The sequence below is a fragment of the Otolemur garnettii genome, unplaced genomic scaffold (genome assembly GCF_000181295.1).
Source record: "Otolemur garnettii isolate 467f Iridium unplaced genomic scaffold, OtoGar3 scaffold00011, whole genome shotgun sequence".
Taxonomy (NCBI): domain Eukaryota; kingdom Metazoa; phylum Chordata; class Mammalia; order Primates; family Galagidae; genus Otolemur; species Otolemur garnettii.
This window is the reverse complement of record NW_003852406.1, coordinates 15,026,974-15,043,099: the sequence shown is the minus strand read 5'-3', so window position 1 is coordinate 15,043,099 and position 16,126 is coordinate 15,026,974. Positions and strand designations below refer to the sequence as shown.

Sequence of the window (16,126 nt, the reverse complement as noted above, 5' to 3'; positions counted from 1 at the left end):
CTGGCACCTTAGCTGCTTAAGCCACAGGCGCCGAGTCAAGAACAAGTTTCTACACTGGCAGCTCGAATGCCTGCAGCATGGAAGAAGCCACCCTTGGAGATTTCTGATACAGGGTCTGGATTTTTTTTTTTTTGGAGACAGACTCTTACTCTGTCACCCTGGTCGAGTGCCATGGCATCATAGCTCACATCAACCTCAACCTATCCTCTTGCCTCAGCCTCTTGAGTACCTGGAACTACAAAGTGCCTGCCACAACACCAGCTATTTTTAGAGAGGGGGTCTTGCTCTTGCTCAGGCTGGTCTTGAACTCCTGAGCTCAAGTAATTCACCTGCCTTGGCCTCCCAGGGTGCTAGGATTACAGGTGTGAGCCACACTGCCTGGCCCAGGGTCTGGACTTTCAAGTGCTTCCCAGGGGAGGCTGACGCTGGGCTAGAACAGAGAACTTGAGTCTAAATGCACAGCATGTCTGCAATCTCCTCACCTCCGCTTGGTAGACGAGTTGCTGCAGACGCCTGAGAGGCAATGCCAGTAACCCGCCAACCGGCGCCATAAACAGTGAGAACCCCAAGCTTGCTCTCGGCCTGCAAGGGCCTCTGCCTACTCAGCGTGCTGTGGGCACATGGCTTTGCATTCCTTATGGAAAATCCTGACTCATTCCTGTTCCAGGCCTCTGCACTTGTCCCCCTCTCCACCTGGAGCTCATCTGGCTTGTCTGCAGAGAACTTCCTGACCCTTTCAGATACAGACTCACCCCCAATACAGAAATGCAGTCAGACTGCTCTTTTATCAACAGCACTTCTCTGTCTGTGGAGTTACTTTGTCATTATTCACCTTCACTCATCTGTGTTCTGCCCCAACTGGCACGCAAGCTCCGGGAGGCTTGGCCAGGAAGTCTGTTTTATTTCACACTCGGAACGCACACTGGCACACAGCAGACACTTAGTAAATGCTTGTGGAATGAAGACACAGGTGTGTCCCCACCTGAATGTTTGTTTTCCTAATTTCACACAGACATGAGCTGTCTTTTCAGTGTGCTGGGCTCTGAATCAGACGCACCTGCCATGGGTGGGAATGACACACCGTTGGGCATTGTGCTTGTGTGTTCTCAGTGTAGTAGCCCCGATAACAACTCCTACTCCTATTTTTTTTTATTAAGACAGACTCTCACTCTGTTGCCCTAATGTAGAGTGCTATATCAGCCTAGCTCATAGCAACCTCAAACTAGGCTCCAGCGATCCTCCTGCTTCAGCCTCCCAAGTAGCTGGGACTACAGACACCTGCCACAGTGCATGGATAGCTTTTCTTTTTCTTTTCGTTCTTTCTTTTTTTTTTTTTTTTTTGAGACAGAGTCTCACTTTGTCACCCTCGGTAGAGTGCTAGGGCATCAAAGCTCACAGCAACCTCAAACTCTTGGGCTTAAGCGATTCTTTTGCCTCAGCCTCCCAAGTAGCTGGGACTAAAGGCACCTGCCACAATGCTAGGCTATTTTTTGTTGCAGCTGTCATTATTTTTAGCTGGCCCGGGCCAGATTTGAACCCACCAGCCTCAGTGAATGTGGCTGGCGCTGTGCTATGGGTGCCCGAGCCAAGCTTTTCTATTTTTAGTAGAGATGGGGTCTCAGTCTTGCTCTGGCTTGTCTGGAATTCCTGAGCTCAAGTGATGGGCCTATCTCAGACTCCCAGAGTGCTAGGGTTACAGGCATGATCCACCACACCCGGCCAACAACTCCTACTTCTACAGCACCTTCCCTTTATTGAGGGCAGTGTTCCAGGCACTGAGGCAAGCACCCTACACACGCTATGTCGTCTAATCCTCACTGCTGCCTGCCTGAGGGAAACTACAAAATCCTTATGTCCACACTCCCAGAGCCTGGGGTGGGGGAGTAGCAATTCAAATAGTGATCACTGTGATCCAAAGGGCCGTGCAGCCTGCATGCTAAGGTACACTCTGTGGAATTCCACCTGCAGTAGAATGAGTACTGCAGGGATAAAGAATGAGATGACAGCCGTGAAAACACAGGAACCCCGGATAGCTGTAAGCACAGCACTGCTCTGGTGTCCAGCCCTCTCCCCCTCTAGCCCCCATGGCACAGGGAGCTGTGGCCAGTCTTCTGGACCCACAAAACAGGTGGGGAGCACAATGGTGCTCATGAGGCGTGACATAACTAAGATCACAGAGGGGAAGGCGGGCAGCAAGAAGACACAGGCACAGGGAGCCAGGCTCTGCCACCAGCATCCACAACACCCTGACATGCTGTCCCATCCTATCACGGGACAACTCCCCAACACGTAGGGACATTTTCCTAAGGGGACGATTTTATTATTGAGATGTCGTTAGAAGTTGATGCTTCTGGATATTTAAACAATTTGGGAGTTAAGATCTTATAGCAATAGCAAAAAGCGAAAATTAATCCAATAAAAATATGGGTAAAGGACAAGAATAGACACTTCTCCAAAAAGGCCAACACAAATGGCCAACAGGTATATGCAAAGAAGCGCCGTGACTCCAGTCGGCAGGGAAATGCAAATCAAAACCACCACGAGATATCCTGTCACCCCTGTTAAAAGGGCCATTACCAAAGCAGACAAGTGTTGGGGAGGATGCAGAGAAAGCGAGACCCTTGTGCTCTTAGTGGGAATGGAAAACGGTGTGGCTGCTACGGGAGACAGTAAAAAAACTAAAACTAAAACCACTGCATGATCCAGCAATCCCTCTTCTAGATATTCATTCGAAAGAACTGAAAGCAGGATCTCAAGATTTTAGCACCATGTTCCCAGCAGCACCGTTCACAATAGCCAAAATGGGGCAACAACGTAATGGCCATGGCTGGATGAACGGATAAAGAAAATGGGGTAAATGCAACGGAGTATTACCACTCCCTGAATGTATTTAATAGAATGTTTATGCCCTTCTAAAAAAGAAGATAATTTTGCCATTTGTGAGAATGTGAAAGAAGCCTTGAGGACATTACAGTAAGTGAAATAAGCCAGTCACAGGAGGACAAAGACTGCATGGTTCCACTAAATGAGACATCTGATGTGGTCAAACTCACAGAATCAGAGCAGCAAACCGGTGCTACCAGAGATGCTGCTCGTCAGAGAGTAAAAATCTGGCTAAGCAGGGTAAGTTCTAGAGATCTGCTATAATAGCACATTGTGTCTGTAGCTTACCACACTGTACTGCACACTTGGCATGTTAAGAAGGTAGATCCCTGGTTAAAATGTTTTTTACTATAATAATACTAGTAAAAATAAAAGTGGGGGACAGAGGATGAATGGAAAAGAAAGGTGAATGGTGACAATCATTGAAGCTGAGAGGTAGTTAGTGACACAGGAGTTTTATGATTTTTCTCTACTTTTGTGCATGATGACAAATTATAATAGTAATGACTAAAAAAAGAAGATTCAACACGGCGGTGCCTGTGGCTCAAAGGAGTAGGGTGCCGGCCCCATATGCCGGAGGTGGCAGGTTCAAACCCAGCCCCGGCCAAAAACTGCAAAAAAAAAAAAATAAATAAAGATTCAATAGCAATTCAATACATTTCTCTGTGTTAAAAGATTTAAATCCCCCCTGGCCAATTCACTTCTCTTGAAGTTGAACAGGGCTAGCAGAAAGTGCTTTTGATACCCGGTTCCAAGTCCGGGGACACGTTTTCAAGTGTTTCCTTCCTCCACGGGGGTAAAAACAATCCTGCAGGCAGGGATTTCTGAGAATGCTTAGAATTCCAAAAGGCAGCCAGTCTGAACTCTGATGCTATCAGAGAGAAATCCAGCAGAAGGGATAAAACAGGAACACAAGGAATGTTTCCTCGGGGAGGCCCTCAAGGAACAGAGCTGGCCTCATGTTAACCAGCGTCACTGCCGTCCCCCTGGGCACGGAATGGTAGGGAGTTTCTATCCAGCTCTGTCCAAACAGACTAGTTTACTGAGTATGGAAACTGATGTTTTTACTATTTGATGGTGCTGGGAATAGACAGAACTGGGGGATTTTTGAGTTTTGCACTCTGGGTATGGGCAGTATCTGTTCACTGATGACCCTGGTTGGCTGTTAATGCAACAGCTGAACCGATGTCTTGAGTATCCACTATGTGGCCGGGCAGTGCTGGGTATGCAGGTTTCACAGGTGAGTGAACCATGGGGACGGTCCCTGAGGAGCTATGGTCTGGGTGGGGAGAGGAGCCGCAAGGCAGGTCATTTCAACAGAACGGCTAAAACCACAGCAAATCCAAAGGCCCAGAGCCCTTCCCTACCCTGCGGAGCCAAATCTTTCACAGGGGTCATCCAGACACACAGAGTTCATTCCTCCACTCCCATCTGGTGGCTGCCCTGCCTCAGTGGCACTAGGGCCAATGGCCAGTCCCCAGGCTGTCATTTTTCTTGCCTCTCGCCGTGTGTGATGGGTTGGAACGCTCCCTCCTCCTAACGTCTCGCCCCGGCTGCTCCTTCCACCAGCCGCTGCTGCCTCTCATTTGCTGTTGTAACTCTGTTCTAGATGCTGGATTCCTCGGGTTCTGCCCTGGCCCTTCTTCTCTCAGCCCAAGCTTTTCTTGTCTTGTGGCTGTCACTAGCTTTATGGCAATAGTCCCTGAACCCACAGCCCTGTGCCTGAGCAGACTCAGACTCAGGCCCACTCCAAGTCTCACCTGTGTGTATCTCTGGCACATGCCCCAACTGACTCGCCTTCCTCCCGACCCTCGGGGAAGCTCCACCAATGGCCACTGCGACCTGCAGGTGGGACCCTCTAGACTCCTCCTCCAGTTTTTCCCCAGGCCTGGCTGGGTCTTCCTTCTACACTCCTCTCCAGTCTGTCAGCTTAATCCCCGGTCCCAGCCACTCTCCATCAGTGTGGTTAACTGCCAGCTTCTCACAGCAGAGGCACTCACGCACGAATTCCTGCCCTCCCTGCCTTAGGCCTCGTCTGAGGCCTGCTGTACAGCTCTGGTGAGAAGACGAGGAGGATGCACTCCCCAGGCCCTGCTCATACCTGGGTCTCAGGGTCATTGGAGCCCAGGCTGGCTGCTCCCAGCTTGACCACCTCGGCCAGCTGAGTGATGGTGGCTGCCGAGGACTGGGCCGCCTGGGCCAGCTTGTCTGGAGTGGACGCAGCCCCAGACACGAGCAGCTTCGTGTCTTCCACCAAGGCCTTGGCTGTCTTCAGAATGTTCTCCCTGAGGGGGTGGGGAGGAGGGGAGACAAAGGACAAAATGTGATTACAGACAGTTAGGAAGAAAAGAAATCCCTCCCATGTATGCAAAATGGGGCAAACCAGCATTTTCAGAGCTGGTAGCTATGCAAACGTCTGCAACAGGCCCTGCAGTTTGGCTCCCTGTCCCTGCCTACAGTTAAATGACAGGTCAGCTTCTTTCCTGCAGCTTCTACTACCCTTTAAAACACTTGGCAGCTTCACAGTGAGCTGTGAAGACACATGGGTTGGGGCACTTAGTCCAGGGATCAGAGCCCAAGGTGCTAGGCTCTGAAAGGGACAGAGCCCTGGGAATCTCCTCCCCAGGCCAGCCTGCCAAATGGAGAAGAAGAAAGGTATTGGGCCCATGGTGAAGATTTGGGGATCCCCAGCAGCAAATGAGGAATCTCTAGTACCAGCCTTCTGAAGAGCTAAAGAACTGTGTTCTCAGTGAAAGCCCGGCAGAGAGCAGGCTTTCAGTCCCAATTCCCCCCAAACAATAACATCTGAACACGCCTGCCTCTGCCACTCCCGATCCTGCTGGGGTGGGTGAGCAGCCAGGGGAACAGCTCTCCAGCTTGGAAAAGGAGAGATCAAAAGGCTGTCCTCAGGGCTGTCAAAGACAAAGTTCAAACACAACCCCATGTTTACAGTTGGCAAAGGGGCATATTTTGATTGTGTGGTTCCCTTTCTCCACTTGAGCATCTTGTTGAAATCAAAACATTTAACCACATTTCTGGCTCCCAGGCAGTGTCTCCAAAGTTGAGTGTGAGTTTCAGGAGGTTAGCCTGAACCCCACTTTCCTCCAGTTACCTGTGATCTGCAAAGGTCTCGCTGTTCTCAGCATTCAGTGTCCCTGCCGTCGCAAACATGATGGTGGTGTCCAGGTCTGCGATGATCCCAGACACGGCCGTGGCAGCTGTGATGCATGCCTGGGTTCCCTTATTCCCAGCCTGGAGAGCTGAGAGCACCAAGGACACCTACAGGAAGAAAGGGAATGTAAGGGGGACCCGGGAAATGGAGAAAAGATGACCCCAGTGTGTTTTCTCTGAAAACACTAAATTCTCACTCCTTGGAGTCAGTGAAGCTGAGGGGTTAAAAGCCCACACACTTGGAGTTAATAGCCTTGGTCTGAATATCAGCTTTGCCATTTACAGGTCACGTGACCTCAGTTTTCTTATCTTTAAAATGGGCTGTTATTAATACTTCTCACCTATTAGGGTTGTAGGGAGATTAAGTAGGAAAAAAAATGTATGTAGCAAGTGGTGAGAAAAGGGCAGATGCTATTATTTATTTAATTACTATCATGTTTCTGGAACCACAAAGTGGGGTAAAGGATGAGGCTCCTGTGAAAGGTGTGGCCATTCCATCCCCTTATTAGATTTTTGCTAGGAACAGACCCCTGGCTGACACTCCCTGCTCCTTCACTTGGCTGCCTCATGATCAGAAATTCTCCAGGGTGGAGGGCAGAGGGACTGGAGTTCAGAGGGCATCAATGTATATGACCTGTCCATTTGCAATGCTCCTGTGAGCCATAATCCACCACCAAATACCAGGGACTGGAGGGTCCAGCGAGTTGGCGAAGGGGTTCACCCCAGTGTTTTCCATGTTGGAAGCCCTACGCTGCCCACCCACCCCCCAGCCCCTTTGTTAGACCCTCACTGATTCTACAGACACTTTCCTAGGACACACCTGCTTACAAATCTCTCCTGGCTTTTGAAAGGCACTGAGCTCCCTTCCTAACCACACAGCCAGCTGCTGGTCTCTCCAAACACACCCACTGGGTCTGGATTCTGCTACAATCCCCCTTTTTCAGGGACAGCCCTGCCTCCTAGGATTCTACAACACCATCTGTGCCCTCAGGATGACCCAGAGCACCAAGGTTAGAAACAGTGTGTGTCAGGCGAGTGGCTGGAGGCTCTTTGAGGCCAAGAGCCCTGTATTAATCTGTGTGCACAAAGCTGCCATCCTCGACCATGGCAGACCCAAAGAAGAGTCTGAAAATGTTTTGGGGAAAGGGTTTTTTTTTTTTTTTTTTAGAGACAGAGTCTCACTTTATTGCCCTTGGTAGAGTACCGTGGTGTCACACAGCTTACAGCAACCTCCAACTCCTGGGTTTAGGCAATTCTCTTGCCTCAGCCTCCCAGGTAGCTCGGACTACAGGCGCCCGCCACAACGCCTGCCTATTTTTTTGTTGCAGTTTGGCTGGGGCGGGGTTTGAACCCGCCACCCTTGGTATATGGGGCCCGCACCCTACTCACTAAGCCACAGGCGCCACCAGAGTCTGAAAATGTTTTTTATGTACATTTCTTCAAACATGCTGGCCAGGGCAGGGGAGTTACAGCACCAGTTCAGAGGCTCAGTTTGAGATACTCTCTGCCTTCTGTGTCTCTCAGATCTTTGCAGAAACGGACATGGCTTGGCAGGAAGGATTCAGGTACTGCTTCCTAAGTACCCACCACATTCCAAAGCCAGGCTGCAACACTCCTGGCCACTGTAGTTCAGGGGTACACCAGCCCCTCACACCAGGGGCAGTGCATTCCAGCCTCTCCTGGCCTCATAAACAAGAAAACAAAGCCAACATGTAAGGCACTGTTTCTCTTCCTCACGTGCCTGACCCTCCTCAAAATGCTACTGTGTCACTCATCACCAGACCTGATCAGGGGAGCACATCTGGATCAGAAGATGTCAGGCTCGGAGGGGCTTCCAAAAGACAAATCCCGGATACACACATACAGGAGACAACGGTGTTCACTGAGAAGCAACTGGAAGCTTTGAGTGTCTTGCTCAATAAGAACCAGCACCCAAACCCCGGCCTTCATAAAGAGATGGCCTCAAAAATAGACATACATCCAACAGCACTGAGGGTCTGGTTCAAGAACCACAGAGTGAAACTGAAGAAAGCAAAATGCAAGGATGTCCATCAAAGCCCACAAGCCCAACAGCAGCTGGTGCCAGAGGGTTGGGGTCAGGACCAGTCCCTCCTGGGGAGATAGGGACACACAACCCAGAACCCCCAGCAATACCCATCCCATAGTCTGCGTTTATAGAGATCACCAGGCACCCTCATACCAACTCAGCCTGTACCCCATTGTTGAGGTCCCTGCAGATGTCTTCCTTGGCCATAGACTAGTCCACTTGGGCTGCTGCCAAGACCCCAACATCTCCTGCCTCTATTCCATTTTAGAATCCCAGGTCGGTGCCCCAAACTTCCCTTCCAATGTATTTGTTCACTTCTGCAAAGTAGGGAGAGACACTAGATGTGCAAGGTCACGTGTGATGACTCCCGGAGAACCCTAGAGGCAGGCAGACACCTCACAGATGGAGTTTAAAAACATCATGTGGTACAAAAAGACTCACGAGGCTACATACTATGTGATTCCATCTGTGAGAGTTCCTAGAGCAGGGAAAACTCAGCTCAAAAAGATCAGTGGCTGCTCATGTGGACGGAATTAAAATGTTTCATGTCTTAATTAGGGTGGGAGTCACCTGGGCTGAGAACTATACATCTTAACTGTATATTTTATTTTACATAAATTAAACCTCAATAAAATGATATATGATGAGGAAAAAAAAATAAATACATGCTACTAGGTTCCACCAGGAAAAGATGAGCCGGACTGGCCTGTGGCTGGCCTGGGAATGAAGCATCACTTTCTGGAAAGGACCTTCAGAGCAAGGGTGACAAAGCCGGAGACAAGTATAACTAGAAGTCTGTCGGGGAAGGGGAGTATAAGACATTCTTTGGCCAGGGTGAAAGAAAAGAGAGTCTGGAAACAGCATCTCACCCTCTAGAGAGGTGTGCAAGTGACGGGCATTCACTGAGCACCTACTAGTCACTAGGGGCTGAGGACACAGGCAACCTAGTCAGGAGCTCGTGGCAGTGCGCTGTACACCCACCTCAGGACATGCCAGACGCAGGCACACAGGCAGGGATGAGGGGGCTGGGACACATAGCAGGGAGCAGTTGAAAAGTCTAAGAGCCAGCCACACACACACACACACACACACACACACCGCCACCCGGGTCCTTTTAGGACACCCTTGTCTGGGCAGCCTAAACCAGGGACTTGCTGCTGTGCCAGGTAACAAGGTCAAGGCCAGCTCAGGAAGATGGTGCTATCCAGCCACGCCTGTACTGGGCAGCCTGGACCCTCCTCCCTCCTGCTCCCGCTACAGGGTCTTCTCCGGGGAACTTGGCGAGAGTGACCTCAGTAACAAGGGAGGGCTTTCAAGGGAGGGAAAATGCCTTCCTCCAGCTGAGAGATTTATTTCCTTACTCTGGGGAGGCCGGATGGGCCTGTGGGCTGCAGGAGAAGGCCAGACCACCACGGCTTGACCTTGGTGAGGGGCCACGGATAGAGTGGCCTCTGTGGTGGGAGCTTCCCCTGCCTGTCCCTTGAGTCCTATTGCCAAGTGTCTCAACAGTACAGGGCTCTATGTCCTACGAACTGAGTGAAGGGTGAGGGAAGGGCCATCCGGGCCCAGGGGCTTCCCCCTGCGCCTGCAGAAGAGCTGGCTGAAAAATGACTCAGACACAAGCAAAGCATGAGGTTCGTGTGCTGGGGACAATGAGAGAGCAGCTTGGGAATGAAGGGGTGTTCAGAGTATGACTGTCAACCAGGGGAAATCTGCCCAGGAAAAGAGAGTTTGGGAGGAAAGTTTACAGGAAACAGCAGCTAGTAGGTATTAAATGTTTAACTACGTATCTGACGCAGCGCCAAGCAGCTTTGCCCGTATTGCTACGTTTAATCTTCCCAATCCTGTGAGCCGGTATTATATATTTTTATCTCATTGAGGCGTGGAAAGCTAAAGTGACCTGGCTCAGATCTTAGAGCCCAGTTCGCTACACCATTAGTGAGGACGCCCAGCACAAGCTCCTGCTCCTCACAAAGGGGCCCCGCAACTGCCCCAGTCCCCTACCCTCCCCCACATCACCGTCCCATCTGTGAAGTTCAAAGGTGACACGAAAGGAATTTCTAGTCCTTCTGACTCAGCCCTGAGCACCGAGGTGCCTCCCTGAGAAGGAAGATCAGAGCACGAGTAGCGTCAAAGAGGATCCGGGGAGCGGCTCCTGGCTGCTGATGGCGATTTTGACCCCATCTGTCCACAGGAGAGCCCTTTAAGGGTGGCGATGCCAGGGCCTGACCTTTGTGGGACAGTCGCTCCCACAGCCTCAAATCTCTGTGCCTAGGGATTGCTCCTTGATACACCCATCCCTGGACAGCCTGGGTTGTGAGAGGAGGGTGAGAGGGCTGTGTTGGCTGGGTTCAGCACAATTGCCTGCTTTGTCCCTGATCGCAGCAGGTGACTGAGTACCTGTGCGGGTTAACGTGGCTTACTCTGACCCAAGGGCTGCTCCTTACCTTCTCTGTGACAGCACGGGCACACTCAATCAGCTCCCTCTTGGTGTAGCTATCCGTGGGGCACACCTGGAGGGCCCCCGCCTTCTGTACCAGAAAGATGCAGCCGTGGCCCAGGTCCTGCACGCGCGTGCGAATCTGGAAGCCGATCTGCAGAGGCAAGCCCGGGACGGGGGAGGAGAGGTGTGATGGACCCTGCCGTCGAGATCTTCCCTATGTGGAAAATTTCCCCTGCGTCCTATGGGGGCCTGGCTAGGAAAATTCCACTCTTGCTGGGAATCTGTGTTTGGTGAAGTATGGAATTTGGTTGATTTTGCTTCCCTTTTTAGAGACTATAAAATGCCCACAGTTCCCACTAAGCCAGCCTGTATCTCAGGTCTTGGCACTCCACCTCCTGGTATTTGGTACCTTTTCTGGTTTATAGCTTATCTGCTTCTCATGCCCCCAGGTAAGTATGCTAACAAGATGAACTGAACTCTCTGGATAATTATGTTATTCATTCAACAAGCATTTAGTGAGCCCCTACCGCGTGTCAAGACTTCCTCCAAGCAGGGAATATGGTTAGTTTCATTTATTCCTCACTACAGCCCCAGAAGGTAATTAGAAGTTCAAAATGTAATTGGAATATTGAGCATATTTTTAAATATTTAGGTTCTTGCAAAACTGATGTTTACCAACCGAAGCACCCCATTCCTCAGCTGTACCACAGGTGAGTGACCACTCTGAGCCCAGAGTGCCTTTCTATAAGGTAAGCTTTGAGATTTGCTTTAAAAGATCCATTTTTAAAGCTAAAAGCTCAGTGGGCACACGTTCTTTTAATGTCCCCTGGGATGTGTGATTATAAAAGGTGCTTGGCCTGAGACAAACCAAATGAGGTCCACTAAGGCTAAGCTGCCACCTGTCTGATTAAGGTGTAATACCACTTCCGCCTCCCCCAAGTTTGCACTCCTCTGATCCTGTTTCACGTCAATCTTTATTTTGGTCTGATCAATAATCTGCCCTCCAACCCAGGTATACAACTAAAAACAAAATCCCCAAACTTCAAGCATAAGTCAGTGTTATTCTGAAGAATCTATGTGACCTAGAAGCTACAGCTTACCTGCTAGCGTCTATCAAGAGTGTTTATTAAAAAATCTCAGGTATTATGAACAAAACCTGGGAGATTTTGCCACTTGGATGTTACCTTCTGAAGTCATCTTGTTTGGGTATAAGGAATGGGACTTTGGAGAATGAGGGGCAGCTCCTTAAGCTGCTGCTGTTCTTCTATTATTGAAACACTTCCTGAGACCCAAAACTTCTTCCTCTTAACTCTTTATGATCCAAAGAACTTTTAAATCCATTGATATTCTCATGATCCAGAAAGGTGAGCTTCTGATCTTGTGGGTGTCTTTTGCATGATCCATTGGGCACTGTGCAAGCCTCATGGTCAGGCAGGGCTGTCCTGCTGACCAGCTCCATGTAGAAAACATGAACAGCACTTCTGGACTGTACAACAGGGCAGCTCTGCAAACAAGCCTCGACTGGGGCAGCAATAAGAGGGGCAAAGCACCCTAATTCAGCCCACACAGCTGTAATGCCATTTAAATAGAACTGTTTGCAGGGCAAGTTTGTTAGCTTAAAAATAAGGTCCAGCTGACTCAAGGGGATGCCCCATTCAAGTTGGAAACTCAGCCTGGCCTTTGACGTATTCTAGGTCCATAGAGTTTAACCCTAAGTATTCAAGGGCTCTGAAGTCAGTGATAACCACAGATCTCTAAATGATAAAGAGCTGCTAGAAAAGTTAGGTATGGAGGAAATGGAGGAAGAAATATTTATAGAATTTTTTAAAGTAAAAAAGACCTTACCAAGGCAACCCCCCATTTTACAGATGAAGAGACTGAGGCCCCGAGAAGTGATGTGATGTGATCTGCCCAAGAGCACACACCTGGGCCCTGGCAAAGCTAGATGAGAATTCAGTTTTTTAATCCTGAGCACAGCACTCTAATTTTTCTACTTAGTAGAACAATTCCTCCCCACCCCAAATAAAATCTCTTGTGGAGCCTCAGTAGGTAGTAGAAATAATGTGTTATTAGTATGTTCTTCCTCTGAGTTAAAATTTAAACCCCTGGCTCAATAAAAATTAACAATGAGACAGAGTGAACCAGAGTTTTAAAGGTCATGAAGGTCACTTATGGCCTTAGCAAATCATTCCTGTCTTTGCTGTGTTTGCACAGCACTGAGAAAATCCTGTTATGTGTGTAAACAAAGCACATGAGAGTCTTCTCTCTCTTGACCACTGTAGGTGGGGTGGACACAGCATCAGCCTGAGATTTGTATAAAACCACCCAGCGCAAAGCACCAGTGCCCTGCAAAGGGTTATCTCTCAGCCAACACCACACTCAAATAGTATTTTTCCGGCTGCCCACCCATGTGAAAGGTTGAGAGCAAGGGCAGGGCTGGGGCTGGTTTTCCTAACAGTTTTACGAATAGTTAAGTTTAAAAAGTAAGACTCAAAGTAAACGTGTAGAATAGCCAAAGCTCCTCCATGGGTCAAGGTTCAAATGGCATAAAACCATCCTGCTAGAAAAGGCTGAGGATCTCAAACAAGCCTTCTCGGGGCATTCCTCCTGCAGAGACCCAAGCCTGAGCTTTCTGTGTGCAGAATGCAGGGCACTGGGACCAACACATGCCTTCTAAATTCCCCTGGGGTAGGAGGGAAGAGGGATCTGCTCCCGAGCTGTGGCAAACTGAGACCTGGGGAAGGCATGATCGATGGCAGGGCACATCTTCACCAACACTCCTAGGCTCAGCTTAACAGGCCCCTCGCCCCAAGAGGAGGGAGCCTATGCTATAAAAACACACCCAATGCCCTGCTCAGTGCCTTTCTTGGAGGTGACACGATGCAGGCAGCAAGGGAGCCTGCAAGTGATCAATGGAGCAGCTGCCCCAGTAGCCTTCAGAAATGAAATTCCAGTTAGGAAGCTCCAAGGAAGGTCAGCGCCAGAAAACAAAGTGATGAAACTAAGCAAGGCAACAGCCGCCAAGGACCTGGGCATTCCCAGTCAAGCCGGGGCACCGGCAACCACCTGGCACAGGTGGTTCTGTGCCAGGTCCCACAACTGTCTTCTAGGTCCCTGGAGACCCCATAGAGCAGTGGTTCTCAACCTTCTTATAATGCTGTGACCCTTTAATACAGTTCCTCATGTTGTGGTGACCCCGGGTCAGGGTTACAGTTAATGAGGAACTGTATTAAAGGGTTGCGGCATTAGGAAGGTTGAGAACCCTGCCATAGAAGCTTGGCCACATAATCCTACTCCGACAGCATGCAGGTGGGATGTGCTATTACAGGGGACAAATTGAGATAGGCTTCCCTCGGTTACTTCATGGGCTAGCAGGGCTGAAGCAAAGAGGAAGGGGCGGGATCTTGGGATTTCAGCCCGGTCCCAGCCCGGCTCTCAATCTTTCACCCATGTGGGCAGTCCTCTCTCCCTTGCTTCCACTCTCCCCTTTCTCAGCCGCCTGACTCTCTGGGTGAGCCCACTAACCTTCAGGCCTTTGTTCCCTTTCCCCCACCAGATAGGACAGAACCTGCCCCACACACTTCCCAAGGCTGCTGGGATGGCCAAATGGACATGACAACATCTCAGAAAGCTCAGAGTGCCATATGAATGCTTACTGTTGGAAAAGAGTCAGTTCAGTGCGGAGAAAGAGCCAGGTTGGTGATGCCCAATGAACTTGGGTATGAATTCTGGCTGTTCCACATATTTGTTAACTGACTCACTCCAAACATTCACTTAATCCCAAAAGTTATATAAAGCGTCTATAGTAGTAATGACTACAGTTGTGTGCTACTGGGCAATTTTAGCTCCCTGAGCCTCAGTTTGCTTATCTGTGAAATGGGGAAGAACAAATGATTCTCGTCTCACAGACCATAGTTGTGAAGGGAGACAGGACAGCGCCCATCACAGCACCTACCATGCAGTAAGGACCTGATAAATAGTAACTCTAATTACTGCTTTGTAGGGCAATATGGGGCAGCCAGGTCACCTAAATGAACAAGGACAACAGAATCAATCCAGTCTACCCGCAACTTCACAGACTCTGTGTTCAACTAACATCCTCAGAAGGGGATGCACTATGAAGAGTGTATTCAAGGAGATAAGGGATTTAAAAATGCTAAGCTTCTCAAAACAACACTGAACTTCCCAATAAACATATCCAGACCACAGGGTGATCCAGCTAACTTCCAGTGTTGATTATAAAGGAATGTTGCCCCAAGACTCAAAACTTGAGGTTTTAAATTGGCGACTTTAGGAAAGCATTATGTGAGCCTCAAGAAAAAACATCAATTCCCTTCTTGTCCAAACTGAAATGGAGAAAATCGTCTCCTGGTTTTGTGCCCTGAAGGAAATTAAAGCCTGGTCTGTATGAAGTTTGGGATCTGATTCAGTTGGAGAGGGGGCTAACAAGTACCGATCATCTTTCCTCACTGCCCAAAACCAAATAAAAGGCACTAATTTTTCTCAGGCCTTAAGTGTATCTGAAACCAGCTCAAATAGAATTTTCCCGGGAGAGCTTGTGAAAGTTGAAAAGGCAATAATGGAACTTAGCTGAAGTTAGAAACCATGGAAGGAAAAAACCAAGAGCATGTCCAGTAGCAGCAGGACATCACTGTTCCACTCGAGAAAGTGAGGCTCGCAGGGGAAAGTTTTAGAGAATTCTAGAGCAGACATCCCTCTCACGTGGAGGAAGGGGACTGTGGTTCTCGCCACAGGCACTCAACAAATGATCCAGCCAGCTTTTAAGGCATCCTGTATTACAAGTGGCTACAGCCAATTTTCCTCAGAGACAACGCTGTAGTCACTAAATTGTTCCCTAGGATTTATATTTTGGAGTTGAGGCTCACAGGGTCTCAAGTTCTTCTTCTTTCTTCTTCTTTTTTTTTTTTTTTTAAAGGGGAAACTAATCTTAAATTACAAAGCCGCTGGAGGGTTTTATCTTTTCTGAAGAAATACGTTTTCACAGTGATGTTAACAAAGATTTGAACTTTCCATGGAAAAACAAACAGATAAAAGCTCCTGCTTGATGTTCAAGAGAACTATGACTCTTCCTGTCATTGTCACATTCTGGAAAAGACCAAAACAGTGACTCCGCACGCAGCAGACTGCGGGCCGGCAGTCAAGGGAGCAACTTCTTATTTGCCCTGGATATAAATATTTTCACATGCTGTGATGTGGGGCCCTGGCGGGTACACAAATAATTCTCCAGTCTTGGAATAAAAACGACGTTGCTTTAGGGATCTCCTAGGCTTCTCAGTTTTCTCCCCAAGTATCTGTCTGGCAAATACACACAAAGACTTTTCCTTAGCAAGCCACTGGTAATTTTATATTCTCCCTTTTCACTCTAGGTCATACTGCTCTCGTCTGGAATGTAAAATACATCTCACGATGTTAACGGTGCAAAGAGAAAACCATCATGGAAACGTCAGTGGCTATAAACACAGGGCTGATCACCAAAGTACCCTGCTGGTTTGCTTTTAGCAATTTCTTCTCTCTCCGGCTGCTCTGGCATTATTTGATAATTTGCTTGAGTGGTCTGCACT

At 49.0% G+C, this 16,126-nt stretch overlaps 1 protein-coding gene across 1 annotated transcript in view; it reads right to left on the bottom strand.

The window, feature by feature from the left end:
• TLN2 (talin 2) overlaps positions 1-16,126 on the bottom strand; it is a 251,014-nt gene that overhangs the window by 45,009 nt on the left and 189,879 nt on the right. The window contains exons 43-45 of the mRNA XM_012801797.2: positions 10,549-10,695; positions 5,996-6,162; positions 4,985-5,168 (exon numbers count right to left, since the gene is read on the bottom strand). Of these exons, the coding sequence (XP_012657251.1) occupies positions 4,985-5,168; positions 5,996-6,162; positions 10,549-10,695 (498 nt within the window). The remainder of the gene's footprint in view (positions 1-4,984; positions 5,169-5,995; positions 6,163-10,548; positions 10,696-16,126) is intronic.